The sequence below is a fragment of the Hypanus sabinus genome, chromosome 2 (assembly GCF_030144855.1).
Source record: "Hypanus sabinus isolate sHypSab1 chromosome 2, sHypSab1.hap1, whole genome shotgun sequence".
In the NCBI taxonomy this organism is placed as follows: Eukaryota; Metazoa; Chordata; class Chondrichthyes; order Myliobatiformes; family Dasyatidae; genus Hypanus; species Hypanus sabinus.
Window position 1 is genome coordinate 114,189,943 of NC_082707.1, and position 19,056 is coordinate 114,208,998.

Consider the following 19,056-nt stretch of genomic DNA (forward strand, 5'->3'; position numbering starts at 1 on the left):
TGTACTATTTCACAGTGACAGTCACCGGCCCCCTGTAATATTTCAGTGACTGTCAACGGCTCCCTTTAATATTTCAGTGACAGTCACTGACTCCCTGTAATATTTCACAGTGACAGTCACCGGCTGCCTGTAATATTTCACAGTGACAGTCACCGGCTGCCTGTAATATTTCACAGTGACAGTCACTGACTCCCTGTAATATTTCACAGTGACAGTCACCGGCTCCCTGTAATATTTCACAGTGACAGTCACCGGCTGCCTGTAATATTTCACAGTGACAGTCACTGACTCCCTGTAATATTTCACATTGACAGTCTCCGGCTCCCTGTAATATTTCAGTGACAGTCACCGGCTCCCTGTAATATTTCAGTGACAGTCACCGGCTCCCTGTAATATCTCAGCAGTGACAGTCACCGGCTCCCTGTAATATTTCACAGTGACAGTCACCGGCTCCCTGTAATATTTCAGTGACAGTCACGGGCTCCCTGTAATATTTCAGTTACAGTCACTGGCTCCCTGTAATATTTCAGTGACAGTCACCGTCTCCCTGTCATATTTCACAGTGACAGTCGCTGGCTCCCTGTAATATTTCAGTGACAGTCACTGACTCCCTGTAATATTTCACAGTGACAGTCACTGGCTCGCTGTAATATTTCACAGTGAGAGTCACTGTCTCCCTGTAATATTTCAGTGACTGTCACCAGCTCCCTGTCATATTTCACAGTGACAGTCACTGGCTCCCTGTAATATTTCAGTCACAGTCACTGACTCCCTGTAATATTTCAGTGACAGTCACCGGCTCCCTGTAATATTTCACAGTGACAGTCACTGACTCCCTGTAATATCTCAGCAGTGACAATCTCCGGCTCCCTGTACTATTTCACAGTGACAGTCACCGGCTCCCTGTAATATTTCAGTGACTGTCAACGGCTCCCTTTAATATTTCAGTGACAGTCACTGACTCCCTGTAATATCTCAGTAGTGACAGTCACCGGCTCCCTGTAATATTTCACAGTGACAGTCACCGGCTGCCTGTAATATTTCACAGTGATAGTCACTGACTCCCTGTAATATTTCACATTGACAGTCTCCGGCTCCCTGTAATATTTCACAGTGACTGTCACCGGCTTCCTGTAGTATTTCACAGGGACAGTCACCTGCTCCCTGTAATATTTCAGTGACAGTCACTGTCTCCGTGTAATATTTTACAGTGACAGTCACCGGCTCCCTGTAATATTTCAGTGACAGTCACCAGCTCCCTGTAATATTTCACAGTGACAGTCAACGGCTCCCTTTAATGTTTCAGTGACAGTCACCAGCTCCCTGTAATATCTCAGCAGTGATAGTCACTGGCTCCCTGTGATATTTCACAGTGACAGTCACCGGCTCCCTGTAATATTTCAGTGACTGTCAACGGCTCCCTTTAATATTTCAGTGACAGTCACTGACTCCCTGTAATATCTCAGTAGTGACAGTCACCGGCTGCCTGTAATATTTCACAGTGACAGTCACTGACTCCCTGTAATATTTGACATTGACAGTCTCCGGCTCCCTGTAATATTTCAGTGACAGTCACCGGCTCCCTGTAATATTTCAGTGACAGTCACCGGCTCCCTGTAATATCTCAGCAGTGACAGTCACCGGCTCCCTGTAATATTTCACAGTGACAGTCACCGGCTCCCTGTAATATTTCAGTGACAGTCACGGGCTCCCTGTAATATTTCAGTTACAGTCACTGGCTCCCTGTAATATTTCAGTGACAGTCACCGTCTCCCTGTCATATTTCACAGTGACAGTCACTGGCTCCCTGTAATATTTCAGTGACAGTCACTGACTCCCTGTAATATTTCACAGTGACAGTCACTGGCTCGCTGTAATATTTCACAGTGAGAGTCACTGTCTCCCTGTAATATTTCAGTGACTGTCACCAGCTCCCTGTCATATTTCACAGTGACAGTCACTGGCTCCCTGTAATATTTCAGTCACAGTCACTGACTCCCTGTAATATTTCAGTGACAGTCACCGGCTCCCTGTAATATTTCACAGTGACAGTCACTGGCTCCCTGTAATATCTCAGCAGTGACAATCTCCGGCTCCCTGTACTATTTCACAGTGACAGTCACCGGCTCCCTGTAATATTTCAGTGACTGTCAACGGCTCCCTTTAATATTTCAGTGACAGTCACTGACTCCCTGTAATATCTCAGTAGTGACAGTCACCGGCTCCCTGTAATATTTCACAGTGACAGTCACCGGCTGCCTGTAATATTTCACAGTGATAGTCACTGACTCCCTGTAATATTTCACATTGACAGTCTCCGGCTCCCTGTAATAGTTCAGTGACAGTCACCGGCTCCCTGTAATATTTCAGTGACAGTCACCGGCTCCCTGTAATATTTCACAGTGACATTCACCGGCTTCCTGTAATATTTCACAGTGACTGTCACCGGCTTCCTGTAGTATTTCACAGGGACAGTCACCTGCTCCCTGTAATATTTCAGTGACAGTCACTGTCTCCGTGTAATATTTTACAGTGACAGTCACCGGCTCCCTGTAATATTTCAGTGACAGTCACCAGCTCCCTGTAATATTTCACAGTGACAGTCAACAGCTCCCTTTAATATTTCAGTGACAGTCACCAGCTCCCTGTAATATTTCACAGTGACATTCACCGGCTTCCTGTAATATTTCACAGTGACTGTCACCGGCTTCCTGTAGTATTTCACAGGGACAGTCACCTGCTCCCTGTAATATTTCAGTGACAGTCACTGTCTCCGTGTAATATTTTACAGTGACAGTCACCGGCTCCCTGTAATATTTCAGTGACAGTCACCAGCTCCCTGTAATATTTCACAGTGACAGTCACCGGCTCCCTGTAATATTTCACAGTGACAGTCACTGACTCCCTGTAATATTTCACAGTGACAGTCACCGTCTCCCTGTAATATTTCACTGGGACAGTCACTGACTCTCTGTAATATTTCACAGTGACAGTCTCCGGCTCCCTGTAATATTTCAGTGACAGTCACGGGCTCCCTGTAATATTTTGGTGACAGTCACCGTCTCCCTGTAATATTTCAGTGACAGTCACCGGCTCCCTGTAATATTTCAGTGACAGTCACCGGCTCCCTTTAATATTTCACAGTGACATTCACTGTCTCCCTGTAATATTTCAGTGACAGTCACCGGCTCCCTGTAATATTTCAGTGACAGTCACTGGCTCCCTGTAATATTTCACAGTGACAGTCACTGACTCCCTATAATATCTCAGCAGTGACAATCTCCGGCTCCCTGTACTATTTCACAGTGACTGTCAATGGCTCCCTTTAATATTTCAGTGACAGTCACTGACTCCCTGTAATATCTCAGTAGTGACAGTCACCGGCTTCCTGTAATATTTCACAGTGACAGTCACTGGCTCCCTGTAATATTTCACAGTGACAGTCACCGGCTGCCTGTAATATTTCACAGTGACAGTCACTGGCTCCCTGTAATATTTCACAGTGACAGTCACCGGCTCCCTGTAATATTTCACAGTGACAGTCACTCGCTCCCTGTAATATTTCACAGTGACAGTCACCGGCTTCCTGTAGTATTTCACAGGGACAGTCCCTGGCTCCTTGTAATGTTGCTGACGTTAAATCTCCCGGGTCAGGTTAGCATCCCGTTGGTAAATGAACATTGAGCCGCAGTACCTGCTGTTGCAGAGTTATTGTGTTTTGCCGGATGTGGATCTGGTGATCCTTACTGATGCTCTGATTTCCTGCTCTGTTTTGTAGGCTCGAGTTCTTCTCTCATACCTGAAATAGACACCAGAATGCCGGAATGTTGGAAAGTTTAAGGGTGATCTGCGTGCATAATCCAGAGCATCCCGTTATCCCAGTGAAACTATCCCAATGCTCTTACTAACTCTGGCTTCTTTACTTGCAGAGAGAAATCTATCCCATATAGTCTCATCTTTCACGGAGACCAAAGCTCTGGATCTGCTCATGAAATTCGCCGTAGATCTTGTGGAGTATCTTTTCAGAAGTTCCATGCTAAATGGTGTGGTTTCATACCAGGTTGTAATTGTGAATAGAAATTTCTGTGATAGAGAAAGTTTGGCAGCATCACAGCACAGCACAGCAAGGCAGATTGTGCCCGCTTCTCAAGAGTGAATTACAGAGTGAAGTCTAATTGAATGGTGATCCAAATAATTATCGTCACCCATCCCACAACTTAAATTGCGAGGTTTGGATAGTCTGTGTATTCAATACCTGGGTGTAAGGTGGAAATCTAATCAAAGAAACTGGTGTATTTATAGATGACATAAGAGATAACTGGGGTTGACTTTGTACTGGAATCTAATCAGGGAATCTGAAGAGCTTTTCTATGGAATGACAATTACGAAAGAGTGAGTTATGTGCTGCAATCTAATTGAGGAGTTGCGATAGTGTCAAATAGAATTACAAATATGTATTGAATCATACAAAATAGAATGTGTGATGGAACAAGCACTTTAACACAATGACAACGCCAGCTTTTGAGGTTCACTCCAGTTACCTCCCAACTTTTCTAATCTTATTTGTATTGTCTTCTAATTTTTTCCACCTCAATTTCCTGTAGAACCCTCCCATAAGAACATCGGTTGTTTCTTCCTCAATGCTTGATAGCGAGTCTCTGGATAAACATGTCCTTGTTTGATTTCTTGATGACTAGTTTACATGGATGGTTTATAGTTTTGCTCTCCCCTGCCCCTCAGGAGTTCTGGCAAAAACCCATCAGAATCTGAACACCTACTTTGGTAATGCCTAAGCCTTTTCTCTTCCAAAGTTATTGACCCAGCTTGTACAATCTTTCCTGAAAAAGATCCCTGGAGCTGTCTTGAAAATGTACTTTTACATCTCTCCTGGCACCTCACTTCCTTTCTATTATGGAGACTGAGCAGTCTGCCATTCTCCAAGGTTCAATACAAAGATCATTGCAACTTCTCTTTCACCTGTCAGCTTTAATCCTTTGGAAATAAAGTTTGGAATTACATTTGATATTTATGTTCTTGTCACTTGTTTCACTATTTTAATTCACTTCTCTGCAGTCACTTTGCTCCTCCAAGCCTTTTAGATTCAACATTCTTACCACCCATCGGTATCTCATGCATACTTGAGTCACCAGGGCATAGAAGGCTACTGACCAAGGGGCTGATAAATAAGATTAGTGTGGATGGGAATGATGGGCCAAAGGGCATGTATGATCTGTGATATGTGTTGACATTTATCTGCTAATGCTGAGCTCATTCAGCAAGCTTATCAATGTACTGTAGTCTTCTTCAGTAATGGCCATTTTCCCAATAATTTGTAAATGGAATCTTTTTTTTAATTGCAAGATTTAAGCCTTCAACGCACGTGAACAGCTGCTGACTCTGACTTGATCTTTGCTGGAGACCCGTTCTCCACGCTCTGCCACTCAATAGCCATACTTTACTCCAACTTTTTCCTTCCTGTCTTCAGCCTTACTGGTGACCCCTTCTGGTACTTACTGCTGACCCTGTGCTCTGATATTCTTTAATTACATATTCCACATTACCTCATTGTTCCTTCCCACATCTTGTGGTATATTGGGTGTTTCTTTAACATTTTTGTCTGTTTTTTTTAACAAGACTGAGTTGCTAGCTCGATTTTCACCCAGCACAGATGGAATGCATGTAAGGAGCTGGCCGGATCTGAACCAGGGATCACTCACCTTGAAGTGTGGTGCGGATGCTACTACACCACTGACCGTCTGAACATTACATCGTTACCTCTCTGTTACTTCAGCTGGCTGGTGGCGTAGTGGCATCAGTGTCAGACTTCAGGGTGAAGGCTCCCGAGTTCAAGTCCATCCGGCTCCCTTGCACACTTTCCATCTGCGCTGGATTGAGCGTCAAGCTTGCAACTCAGCCTCATAAAAACAAGAAAGCCTGCTAAAAAAACGCCGTCATGATGGTGTCCCGATGACTCCACTCGGAGTTCAGGGTTTTCTTTTTTTCTTCTTCTTTCTGTTACTTCAAGTAATTCATTGAGCTACATTTAAGCAAGATTTCATTTTGTAATTAGTGCTGACTATTCATTATGTTTTTGGTTCCAGATTTATTTTCTATTCTCCTCCTTAAATGGTATTATTTCTCTTACCACCAAATTAAGGCTGGTGCTTTAAAGCTTCCTGCACAGGTTTTCTCTCTTCATTCTGATACATTTGCAGCATCATCTAACATTCCTAGACATGTAATCTGTTTTAAATAACATCATTAAATTATGTAATAGTTCTTCTGTGATCTCTTTTAGATTCTGTAAACTGTGAAGGTGCGATCTATCTGCACTGGGGTCTATCCTCCATGAGTTGATGAGTTAATTTACTATTTCTTTTTGTTGCTTTAGTTTATATGGTATTATGTTATTTTTAATCCCATTTTATGGTATCACATCTCTCTGAAAGGACTTCTGGTGATTCAGTGAGACAAAATAATATTTTAACTGTCTGTTTTCCCACCACCTACTTTTCAGAATCCCAGTGCCCTGGTCCAAGGTTAAGTCAGATTTTCATGCTAATGTTGCCTTTATACCCTCTCCCTTTCCTGATCCTTCCTGCTCTTTCAACCCCCCCCCCCCCAACCCATTCTGTCCATGTTCTCTCTCCTCCCTACTTATTTCCTGTTGTTCCACCCCTCCTCACTCTCCTCTGATAGCTCCTGTTACCTTGCTATGCCAGTCCTGACTATTCCCTTCCGTCTCATCCGCCCACCCACCTTTACCACCCATCTTCACCCTGTTTTAGCTCATTTTGAAGACTGAATCTCTCCAATTGGATAATGGTGAAAATTGGCTCCAAATTCCCCTGCTCATTACGCCCTCTGTTTATAACTGATCTGTTTCTCAAAACAAGCTTCTTGTCTTCTTCCTAACACAGAACTGTACAACACAGGAGCAAGTTTAAGATTCTGCATCAAGCATGGTGCCAGATTAAACTGAACTTGTCTAGCTGCACCTGATCCCTGCATGTTAATGGACCTGTCTAAACGTCTCTCCACTTTACTGTCGTATCTGATTCCACCACTTCCCTCTGACCTAATCTTTGTGAGTCTGTAGAATTTGTTACGTTCGGTTCATGTGCCATCCTCCCATCTTGAGAGGGACTGGCTAATATCTCAAAGGTTTCTCAGTTCCTATACAATCACACAGATACAACAAGAGACAGATGAGTCGCATTTACCCCAAAGGGTCGAGAATGGATTCCTCAAATTATCTGCCTAATGTCTTCTGGAACGCTGGCTGTCAGATGGTTGCTCTCAACTTCCAGACGGCAGGTGAGTAGCAGAGCGGAGCCAGGGTTCAGGGCTCGTTGGTTCTTTTCCTATCACATCTGCTCGAGGGCTGTGAGTTTCTCAGGTTGGGCCAACGTTCAGTTTCTCCTCCCTAGCTGGCTCTGGTGGTGGTGAGCTGCCCTCCAGAACCACTCAGTCCTTGTGATGTGGGTATATCCACAATGCTGACAGGGAGGGAGCTATAGGATTTTGACCCAATGATGCAAAAGGAACAGTGACAATTTCCAAGCCAGCATGGTGCGTGGTTCGAGGATGGTGGTGTACCTCTCCTTTTCTTCCCCTTGTCCGCCTAGCTGGTAGGGTGCTCCCAAAGGAGCCTTGATGAGTTGTGTAGATTGCTGCTACTGTGCGGCAGTGGTGGACCGAGTGAATGATTGTGGATGGGGTGCCTATCAAACAGGTTGCTATGTCCTGTATGGTGCTGAGCTTCTTGAGTGTTGTTGAAGTTAGGTCAATAAAAGATTAATTATAGAGTTGCATGCTTAACAGGGTAAATCTCATCATTTTTATTTAATAAAATCTGACATTGAACCATAAATTAGAGCATACAGTTTAGCAAAAAGTTTGTCTAGATTGGTATGTTTTGTAAAGTTTCTTAGAGGAGGAGGGAATGGTGACGAGGCTTAGGAAGGGAAGTATGGAGTCTGATGAAAGTACAGACAAAAGGTAATGGAGATTGGAATTGAGAGGCCTATAGGGCAGTAAGATTAGTAATCAAATTTAAACTATGAATAAAGGAGCAAATTAATCAGATCAATGAAGATAATGATCAACTGGAAAGCAATGAGATTAATCTAGGATAATGATCACAAGAGGCCACCAGAGGTAGTAAAAGGCATAACAGTTAATTTGAAAACTTTTGGAGAGGAGTAGGCAATGGATTAAATAGAGACAGCAATATAGAACACAGAAGATTACAGCACAGCAAAGGCCTTTTGGCCCATGATATTGTGTTGACCATTTAACCTACTCTAAGATCATTTTATCCCTTCCCTCCTATATAGCCCTTCACTTTTCTATTATCCTGTACCCACCTACGAGTTTCTCAAAGGTCCCTTACGTATCTTCCTCTACCACCACTCTGGCAGTGTGCTGCATGTACCCACAACTCTGTGTAAAAGAAAACTCACCTCTGACATTCCCACACCCCCCCATACTTTCCTCTTTAAATTATGTCCACTCATATTAGCCATACATTTGAAGAAGGGCTCCCATTTGCATTGAGTATTTTGAAGATAGTTATTATTTTTAAAGTGACACAAAATACTGGAGGAACTCAGCAGGTCAGTCTGTGGAGGGGAATGGAGAGATGACATTTTGGATCAAGACCCTTCATCAGGATACTGTGTTGCTCCAGATTTCCAGTTTTCCTCAGGTCAGCATTTCACGGAAGAGCTGGGACATGAATCCCAACCCTGACTCTGTACCTGATGACTTTAATGCTGTCTCAGTATCTTTTGATTGTGATCTGTAGATCTCAGGAGCTGATTGAGTATCCTGATTGTGATTTTGGGCCTTTGTTACTCACCTTATGATGCTGAACCTGTACCCTAAACCGTGATCTCTGACGCAGAATCCTGGGGACTAGTTATCGATCCTATAGCTCTAAAGCTAACTGTGTTCTTCAGGTTGACTAACTAACCCCAGGGACTATTTTCTGATTATGATCTGATAATTTTATAACCTTTCTTTCCTTTAGATATCCCCATGCAGCTGAACAATTCATGCTTTGAGTTCAACGGGCGGTGCGGCTATATTCTGAAGCATAAGCTGCTACGTTGTCAGAATAAGAAGTTTGACCCTTTCACTGCTGAACAGATAGATGTTGTCGCACCAAGCTCATTGTCCGTTTTGGTAAAGTTTGAATTTTGTTCAACTTCAAGAGTTAATGTATTCATCATCATTCCACAAGTAGCCAAGGATCCCTTCTGCAAGCACAATTTATTTTAAATACTTTCCTTGTTGTTGTCAGGGTATGGGATAAGACATTGAGCACGGAGGTGAAGAGAAACCTCCCTGAAGAAGAGGGGCTAGGGTCTCAACCCAAATCATCAACTATCCTTTTGCCATCCCAGGTGACTTGCTGTGTTCCTCTGGCAAGTTGGTTTTTACCAGAGGATAAACCTTTTCCTCAGGGATTGCCTTACCAAAGAAGTCTGTAGTGGCCATGAGGCTGAACACATTTAAGAATGAGATAGATTTTTAGGCACAAAAGGCACAAAGGAGAATGGGTAGAGAATGGCAAAATGGTATTGGGATAGCATTGCAGAGTAGGTTCAGTGGGCTAATGGCTTACTGCTGTTTTAATGTATCTAGTAATATCATAATTTGGATAATCAGGTCAACCAATGCTTGGCTGATTAATGAATGTGGAGTCTCTTTCTTTATGGAGCAATTGTTTGTGATTGTGTTCTTCAGATGCAAGGGCTTCAGTTTGTCAATCCTATCTAGTTGTCTGCAAACTATATCCCTATCCCACTGTTTATGTTTGTTCTATCTGGTACTTTGCCCTGAATACACTGAACTTGGTCTTGTCTATTAATATATGATGCTCCTAAGCCTCTAACAAAGGTGATGCCAGGGCAACTAGAAGACAGGTGTTCACAAATGTCTTAAAGATCAAAAAAGTAGTAGAGAAGCAGATTTTATTTTGGATGGGGGAAGGGGTGTTGCTGGATGGGTTGTGGATACTGGAGTTCAGGGGGAAAATGGAACTGGTGGAACACAGACATCTTGAAGAAAGTAAAACAAAACGTGATCCTGGAAACCTGAAATTGGAACAGGAAATGAGGTATTCTTGAAGGCTTATCAGGACAACGATAACAAAATTGAGAGGCAAGACCCTGAAATGTTTTAGAGACAGGTGCTATCTTTGTCCCCTGCTGTGGATGCAGAGAATTGTGTCCAGCTTCTCATCATGTGCAGATTATTAAATTCTGTTTAATAACAATTAGACATCAATGGTACTGAAATTATGATGCTCCATTTAGATTTGTAGATGTAAATAAGCAAAGAAGTATTCAAGCTACAAAGAAAGTTAATACCCAAGAGCTTGAAGAAAGAATTAGGCTGAATGGGTCTTTCCTACTGGCACAGACACGATAAATTTGCATGTTTTGTGGATTTTGATGGTTCCACACGCCTCCCAATGTTGAATAATTGGGAGGGTGTGCATGCTTTGAATATGGATATGATGCTAAGAACATGAGGTGAACTAAGTAGACATTGGATATTTTCCCTAATTGATAGAGTTATTGATGGGTAAGTGATGAAGATATCAACATTGAAGTTAATAATGCAGCTGCTGGATACATACAGTACATTATCTCTGAGCACAGGGAGGCTGCATAAGGACTCAGGCAGATTAGGAAAGTGAGCAAGCAAGTGGTAAATGGAATACAGTGTTGGGAAGTGTATGGTCATGCACTTTGGGAATAAAAGCATAGGCAATTTTCTAAATAGGGAGAAAACTAAACAAAATCCAAGGTGCAAAAGGACCTTGGAGTCCTTGTGCAGGATTCCCTAAAGTTTAATTCGTAGGTTGAGCCTGTGGTGAGGAAGGCAAATGCAAGGTTAGCATTCACTTTGAGAGGACTAGAATAGAAAAAATTGATGGCTCTGGGCCTTTACCGGTTGGAATTAGAAGAATGAGGGAGATCTTGTTGAAACTTATCCAATGTTGAAAGACCTAGATAGAATGGATATGAAGAGTCTAGGACCAGAGGTTACAGCCTCAGAAGAGAGGGGCGTTGTTTTAGAAAGAAGGTGAGGAAGAATTTCTTTTGCCGGAGACTGGTGACTCTGTGGAATTCAATGCCACAGGTGGCTGTGGAGGCCAGGTGAATTAATAAGTTCTTGATAAGAAGGGTTTCAGAGGTTACAGGGAGAAGGCAGAAGCATGGGGTTGAGAGGGAAATGAATCAGCCAAGCTGAGATGGTGGACCAAATGGCCTAATTCAGTTCCTGTGTGTTTTGGTCTTAATGTCTTTCCGGTACTGCGAGCTTCATCCCAGGCATTGGCCTGCCTGGCTATTGTACCTCATGACTGTGTAAGAAGCTGAATGACCACCAGAGGACCATGCAGCATTAACATAAATCCTCTGAGCTCCCAGTCCTCTTTCATCGTTAGGCTACACCGAATGACAGCTACCACTCACAGTGTACCTTGACTTTAAGGTAGTTTTGAATAGAACAGATCATGCATTGTGATCTTTAACTCCTGGTATTTCCTATTACAGATTATATCTGGGCAGTTTCTGTCAGATCGGAACTCAAGATTCTGCGTTGAAGTGGAATTGCTTGGACTCCCCAATGATCCTAAGCAGAAGTTTAGAACAAAATTGTCCCTTGAGCAAAATTCCATCAACCCTCAGTGGAGGGACAAGGAACCCTTCCTTTTTGAAAAGGTACTGTGTTGAAGATGGTGTTACTACAACACAAACACATTGTCCCCTCCTGCAGATACAGCCTAGTCCTATTAATGATTAATTCTCCAGCTTCACTTACACATGAGCCAGACATATGGGACCCCAGCCTCCAAAAAGTACAAGCTCATTGTACTTAGCCTTCATCCCAGCCAGGATCATTAGGCCCGGATGTCCACGTGAACCCATTAGGAGATTCCAGATCCAACTGCCATGTAAGCTGGGCTCACTAACTTCACCCCATTCCCATACTAACAGACTTATCAGACACCAGTCCCCACATTAACCAGACATAAGACAAAAATCTCTTGAGCTGTTTTTGAGAGAGTGTTGCCTCTGAGACAACCATTAAAGCCTTGCTCTCTTTCCCAGGTGAGCCAGCTCATTAGACAAGAGAATGGTTGTCCAAATTACCTTGATTGGACCCCAGTCCTCTTGCTAGAACACGAGTGGGGTGAACCCCTACTCTTCCTCCTGAGCTTGCCCTGCCAGTTGACAAGATTATAGCTAATCCACACTTAGCCTGAACACTACTTTCTACTCTCTCCCATACCTCGATTTCCTTGAGATTCAATGCTTTTTGATCTAATCAATGACTCTGCCAACAACCCTCTGAAGTGTTATGATCCTTGGAGAAGGATTTTTCTTTATCTTCATCTTAAATGGGCAATACTTCCCTATAAAATTAAGTCTCCTTGTTCTAGATACACCTGCAAGAGAAAACATACTCTCAGCACCAGCCTTGTCAATGCTCCTTAAAACTTTAATTGTTTCAATAAAGTCATCTTACATTCTTCTAAACTCCAATGATATAAGCCCAGTCTGCTCAATCTTTCTGCATGTGGTACCATGTTGCATTAAATCTCCCTTATGTACAGTATACACTCCTTGCAATAAGAGTCAAAATTTTATTTTCCTTCCTAACTGCCTGGTGTAACCTACATTTTAATTTTGTGCTTCATGCAATTATTGTTCTAATTGTGTTTTATTGTAAACATTGCATATAATTTATGTTTTTCTTGTGAATACTGCATATGTGCCTGCTGCATGTATGTTTTTCATTGCACCTGTCTATGTACTTAAGCATATGAAAATAAGCTCAACTTTTATTAGAACACTCTGATCCCCTCACACCACAATGTTTGTACTCACACCCCAGTGAAATTGTTCTTTTCATTCTTAATTTCAAAATCCTAATCTCATATCATAATCTACCTGCCAACTTCTTTCCTTCTCCTTTAACCTATGCAATCCTTCTGGAGGTTCTTTGTTCCCTTTTTGCAATTTGCTCTCCCAGCTGATTTTGTGTCCTTAGCAAATCTGCCTACTGTTTACCCTTCATCTAGGTCACTACTAGAGATTAGAAATAGTCGAGGCCTGAGCAGTGATCCCTGTGGCACCACAGTATTTGCTCATCTAATTCTGATTTCTGTTCATGAACCGCATCATCTCAAAAACAAAAAGATCCCCAGTCCTTCCGCATTTACCTTGTGCAGTGACCTTTGATGTGGTGCCTTGTGGAATGGCCACTGGGAATCCAAATATAATGGTTCTCATTTTATCCACCCTTAAGGAATGCTTTGACCACCTTGCACAAAAATGAATGTATTTGCTTTCTTGTAAAAGTTGAATATAATTTATGATTACTTTGTTTTTTTCTTGATGCGATATGATTGCGATGTTGTTGCAAGTAAGCTTTTCATTGCACTGATACACACACCTACCTGGGCATATGCCAGTAAACTTGACTTTCAAATAACCAATCAGAATCAGTTTTATTATCACCAGCATGTGATGTGAAATTTGTTAACTTAACAGCAGCAGTTCAATGTAATATATAGTATAGAAAGAAAATAAAAACAGTCCTGTGAGGTAGCCCCCATCCCCATCTCAAATGCAGCCTGTCAGAATGTTCCCATGGTACATCTATTAAGTTATTGAGTATTTTAGGTGATGAACCAAATCTCTTCAAACTCTTAATGAAATATAGCCACTTTCTTGCCTTCTTTATGGCTGCATCGATATTTTGGGACCAAGTTAGGTCCTCAGAGATCTTGACACCCAGGAACTTGAAATTGCTCACTCTCTCTACTTCTGATCCCTCTATGAAGATTGGTTTGTGTCCCCTCGTCTTACGCTTTCTGGAGTCCACAGTCAGCTCTTTTGTCCTACTGACATTGAGTGCAAAGTGGTTGCTGTGACACCACTCAACTAGTTGGTATATCTCACTCCTGTGCGCCCTTTCATCTCTATCTGAGATTCTACCAACAATGGCTGTATCATCAGCAAATTTATAGATGGTATTTGAGCTATGCCTAGTCATGGGTGTAGAGAGAGTAGAGCAGTGGGCTAAGCATACATCCTTGAGGTACGTGCAAGAATTGATACAGTATTGTGAAAGGAAAACACATTTTCTCTTTCATAATGCTGTATCAGCTCTTGAATATTTTACAATTTTCCAAATGCCCTGCTATCTCTTTAGTAATGGATTTCAGCATTCTCCCAGCTCAGTGTTTCAGTGCCATTGTGAACATGGCTCATCCAACACCCTCCCTAAGATCACCTTGCTCACTGGAGCCAGGCCCTCATTTGTCCTGGGACCCATGTAAACATGTTCATAGGACCATAAGCCTAGGCCTCAAGGGAGTCAGATTCACTAATTGTATACATTCCTCTGATATTAGATGTACCTATTGACCTGTTGAATTTCAATGCGGATATGAGTAGATATAGTAGACCCAAGTCCCCACGTGAGCTGCGATTAATAGATGTCAGTCACCTTGCTCTGCAGAATCATTAGACCCTCACTCTTATTGGTATTTGAGCCCGTTCATTAGACCCCAGTGCCAGTATTAGGTTCACAAGATGACAGGACCTAGGTTCATGTACTGTACATGTTGAGATCCTTGATTGAACCGCAGCTACTATGTCGGCCAGTTTCTAAGTAGACACTATTCCCTGTGTACACTGCGCTGATTGCATTCCAGGTCATACTCGTCATGTGAGATAGACTGCCAGGATAGAGACTCGTCAGATCCCAGTATTTCAGACAACAGTCCCAGTGCCCCTGAACTAGCTTCTTGGACTCTAGGCCCATTTGACCTCAGCCTTCCTGTTAGTTGGTATTTTACCAGCCCATTCTTTTTGTTCATGAGTTCACTACGCTAGAGAAAGCAGACTGGTGCAGCTAGTAAAGATGCTGTCTCAAAGCCCCAAGGACTCAGTTTAATCCCAACTGCCTGTCCACATTTGTTGAGAGCTCTGGTTTTCTCCAGCATTGCAAAGGTCTATGGGTCAGTGGGTTAATTGCCCCCTGTATCTGTAGGTGGCTGGTAGGATCTGTGGGAGTACAGGAGAATTACTGTAAGTGGGTGGTTAATGTTTGGCATGAAGTCAGTGGGCTTTGGCTCGGAGAGCCATTTTGCATAAATGGAAGGATTCTAATCCACCTGCTGCTCTTACCTCCATTACGTCCTGTTAAATTTAGAGAAAATAAGAAGTCGGACATTTGATACATCCTTTAAATTTGAGGAAATTTGACGACCTTTTATTCAATATTTTCATGTGCTTTGACTTATGGCCCTTCCAGTTACCTTCTCAAAATGCTGGATTTGATCAGAAAGTTTTTATTTTTTCCGGCTTTCACTCTGTTTGAGCTGCCCAGTTCCTTTTCTCTCTCTCTCTCTTTTTTGTTTTTGTTTTTTTTTCCTGTTTTGAGGGATTTTTGTTGTGTATATTATAATGATAAAAGTTTATCTTTTTTTTTCTTTTTATGGATAAGAGGAGAATCAATGATCTGTTTCTTTATTATATATTATTAGATTAATACTATGTATGATCTTGGTAATGTTTATTTTACCTTTTATATGAATTGTTACTGATATAGATATTTGAGATAATTCTCCTCTTGTTTATATATATATATGTACTCTTTTATTTAATTAATAAAAAGGTTGATAAAGAAGGAAATCAGTGGGCTATAGGGCATTCTTCTGTGCTGTAGAATTCCATGATGTTCTTCCTGAGCTTTTTAGCTCCAAGTCTTTGGGTGTGATCCCAGAACCCCATCTCAGCGTGAGCTGGGCTAACTGGATCTCCATCTCATTTATTGTAAAGAAACTGGGAACTTGGGACTTGGGACGTTGTGAGATCACTATTCGAGTTGGAGGGCCAGCTTGCTCAAATCTCCCCATCAGGAAGACCTCAGTCTGGACTGGCATGGTGAAAGCAGTGGCTAAAAGCGGCAGTGAGCTGGTCGAGGACAATCTGGCTCAAAACTGAGGCCACCCTCTGTAAGTTCAGACCTCTCACTCAGCTGGTTCACTGCCCAACTCCACCAGAATGGCTTCCGTTATTAGTCTCTGAGTTGATTCAGCTGCCTGTTTGGTAATTACTCTTTAGCTACTGTCTAATCAGAAACTTCCTGACTTGCAGATCCTTGTGCCAGAATTGGCTTTTGTAAGAATTGCCACATATGAAGAAAGTGGGAAATTCATTGGACAGAGGATTCTACCAGTTACTGCTGTCCAAACAGGTACTTAAAGCATAGATACTTCCCATCATTAGACAGACTAGTCTATTATTTATTATTTACAACCATTCTCCACATTCTCACATGTTGCACCAGCCACAACTACATGCACCCAGGTTTATGTAAAGATGTATAGAAACACAGAGACTGCAGATGATGAAACTGGAGCCAACAGCCAAAGTATTGAGGAACTCCATGGGTCAGGCAGTACCTAAGGAATGCAATGGACAGTCAATACTTTGTGTTGAGGCCCAAAAAGAACGTAGGGGAGATAGTGAATATGAAAAGGTGATGGGTGGGTCCCGGAGCGGATGATTTCATTATGAGAGCAGGTTTGACAGAGAAGCTGGAAATGGAATCTGTACAGAAAGCAGAGTGGGAGATATCCATAAGATAGCTGTGGGATTTTGTGACCTAGATCCCACTAACACGGTTGACTCTTAACTGCCTCCCTAGTTCAGGGGCAATTAAGGATGGAAGATAAATTCTGACATTGCCAGCGATGTCCATGTCCAACGTAATACTATATAGAATAAAAATGACTCAGATTCCCAGACACACCTGAACTCCCATTTCACAGATATTACCATGCAATTGCATAATGGTTTATGTGAACAATATATAATTCATGACCTGACGGTACACAGCATTTGTGAAGAAATGTTTAAACTCAGTCTTGGAAGGTCACTGGCCTAAAATGTTAACTCTTTTTCTTCCTTCACAGAAGTGTTTTCTGATTTTATTTCACATTTCTTTTCCCACGTTATTTATCTTCTCCTAATACCCTGTCCCTTGGTCATGCTGAACCTTCTGTAGGTAATTTATCTAAAAGAGGTGCCCTTCTCTCCACAGGATATCATCATATTGGCCTGCGGAATGAAACTAACCATCTGATCAGCATGGCAACACTATATGCTTATATTGAAGTGAAGGACTACGTGCCTCACACCTGGGCAGGTGAGGTAGATCATCGCATTGCAACCTCACATCTACTGTAGTTCCACACCACCTTAATGTTATTGTGGTCGGTGTAGAGTAAGCTCCATATTCAGCCACATGTGCCCTTAAAATCTACTCTGGTATTAGCCTGGCCTGGTCCTCGTATCTCCGTAGCTGAGCCGGAGGCATTGGACTTGAAACCCTTGTCAGATAAATGTACTTGCAGCCCGGGTTGTAGTTCTTCATCCATGGGCTATCAGCAGAAGTGATTGTCTGACTATGGAACTAAGGCAAACATGAAGCCGACTCCCAGTAAAGCATTGTGCAATGTTTGCTTTCACTTCCTCATGGACTCAAACTTGACACCCAAATATCAGCCTTTCAGCCAGGTCAAGCACTTTCACTGCATCCTGCCAACACAATTGTTAGCCATCAACAAGACTTAATCTGATCTGGGTAATGTGAACACTGAGCCAGCTTTGCAAGACACAAATACCTTGGTGGAACATGCATGCAGATATCAACGGATGGAGTCAAGCTCAGGCTGGGTAGCTGAAGTATACCTGCACTGGGTGGGTAATGGAATGGATGGAAGTGCTCAGGGAACTGGTTTCACATTCATCGGTTATACAGTCAAGCAGCAACTTCAGCCCACAGGGAATGACTTCAAATCAGGCTGGGAGGACTGTTCTCAAAATGGATGTCAATTCTGACTCTGTGTTAGTGGCTGGCTGCAATAATCTCCAGATGTCTCTGGGTTGGGTAAGGACTCCTGCACCAGTCTGTGATAGTTTAGTGGAGACTTACTCTGTATTAAACTTGGCTGTACCTGGCTTGGGTGCAACAGTTTTAACTCCATGCCAAACAGCTATAATTGCTCGCTGGGAGTGTTTGAAGAGGTAGAAGGGAAAATTATCCAATATCTAATATGATAGTCCTGCTATGAAGTGCTTGATGTGCCAGTGCAGAGGGAACTTGACAAAGGATGTGAGACACTGCTGTAGGAGTATTTGATAGGAGAAAATAGAGGGGGCCTTAATCCATATATATAAATTGTGCTGCATCTCTGCTTATTGAAGTTCTTGATGGTGCATTATGGAGGAAACTTTACTTTGAATCAAACTTTAAAGTGTTTTTAAGAATATGTCAAGAAGGGTTAATAAAGTCCATTTAGATTTCCAAAGCAATTCAATAAGGTGACACTTATAGATTACTGCAATATATGGTGTTGGAAGTGATACTGTATTTTAACATTGGTAAGGGATCACTTAGCAACAGAAAACAGGTAATATAAATAGTATTTTTCAGCTGTGAGTGATGAGCTTACAAAGGGATCAGTGCAGGGGTCTAGTTGATTTATAAGTCTTATTAATGACAGGTGAGTGGGAAACCTTTATCTGCTCTCATTATAATCCTAGAAAAGAGAGTTGTGAAGAGGACATAAAGATTCCAGATATTCGAGTGGACAAAGGTATCTCAAAGTATGCTGTGTGGAAGTATTTTCCTGGAATAATGGATAAGCAAAATGTTGTTTGAATGGATAGATTCTATAGAATTCTGGCATCTCGAGGCACTTGATTATTCTTGCACTTGACACAGAGTTAGTATGCAGGTACGAAAATCAGAAAGGGAGGCCAACGGAATGTTGATTATAGTCCAAAGAAAATGAAGTGCAAATGTAAGGAATTCATGCCACAACGGTACTGAGGCCACTTCTGGACAACTGCATGCTGCTTTAATTTCCTTATTTAAAAAGGATTACAGACACCTTGGCAACATATCAGAGAGGATTTACTGGGTTGATTGTTGGGATTAAGGGGCTGCTTC

General features: G+C 42.3%; 1 protein-coding gene across 1 annotated transcript in view; it reads left to right on the forward strand.

Moving 5' to 3' along the window:
* The window catches only part of LOC132382496 (1-phosphatidylinositol 4,5-bisphosphate phosphodiesterase beta-2-like), a 282,694-nt gene that overhangs the window by 212,204 nt on the left and 51,434 nt on the right, over window positions 1–19,056 (forward strand). The window contains exons 17-22 of the mRNA XM_059952750.1: window positions 3,930–4,014; window positions 7,193–7,317; window positions 9,035–9,189; window positions 11,574–11,741; window positions 16,194–16,293; window positions 17,143–17,247. Of these exons, the coding sequence (XP_059808733.1) occupies window positions 3,930–4,014; window positions 7,193–7,317; window positions 9,035–9,189; window positions 11,574–11,741; window positions 16,194–16,293; window positions 17,143–17,247 (738 nt within the window). The remainder of the gene's footprint in view (window positions 1–3,929; window positions 4,015–7,192; window positions 7,318–9,034; window positions 9,190–11,573; window positions 11,742–16,193; window positions 16,294–17,142; window positions 17,248–19,056) is intronic.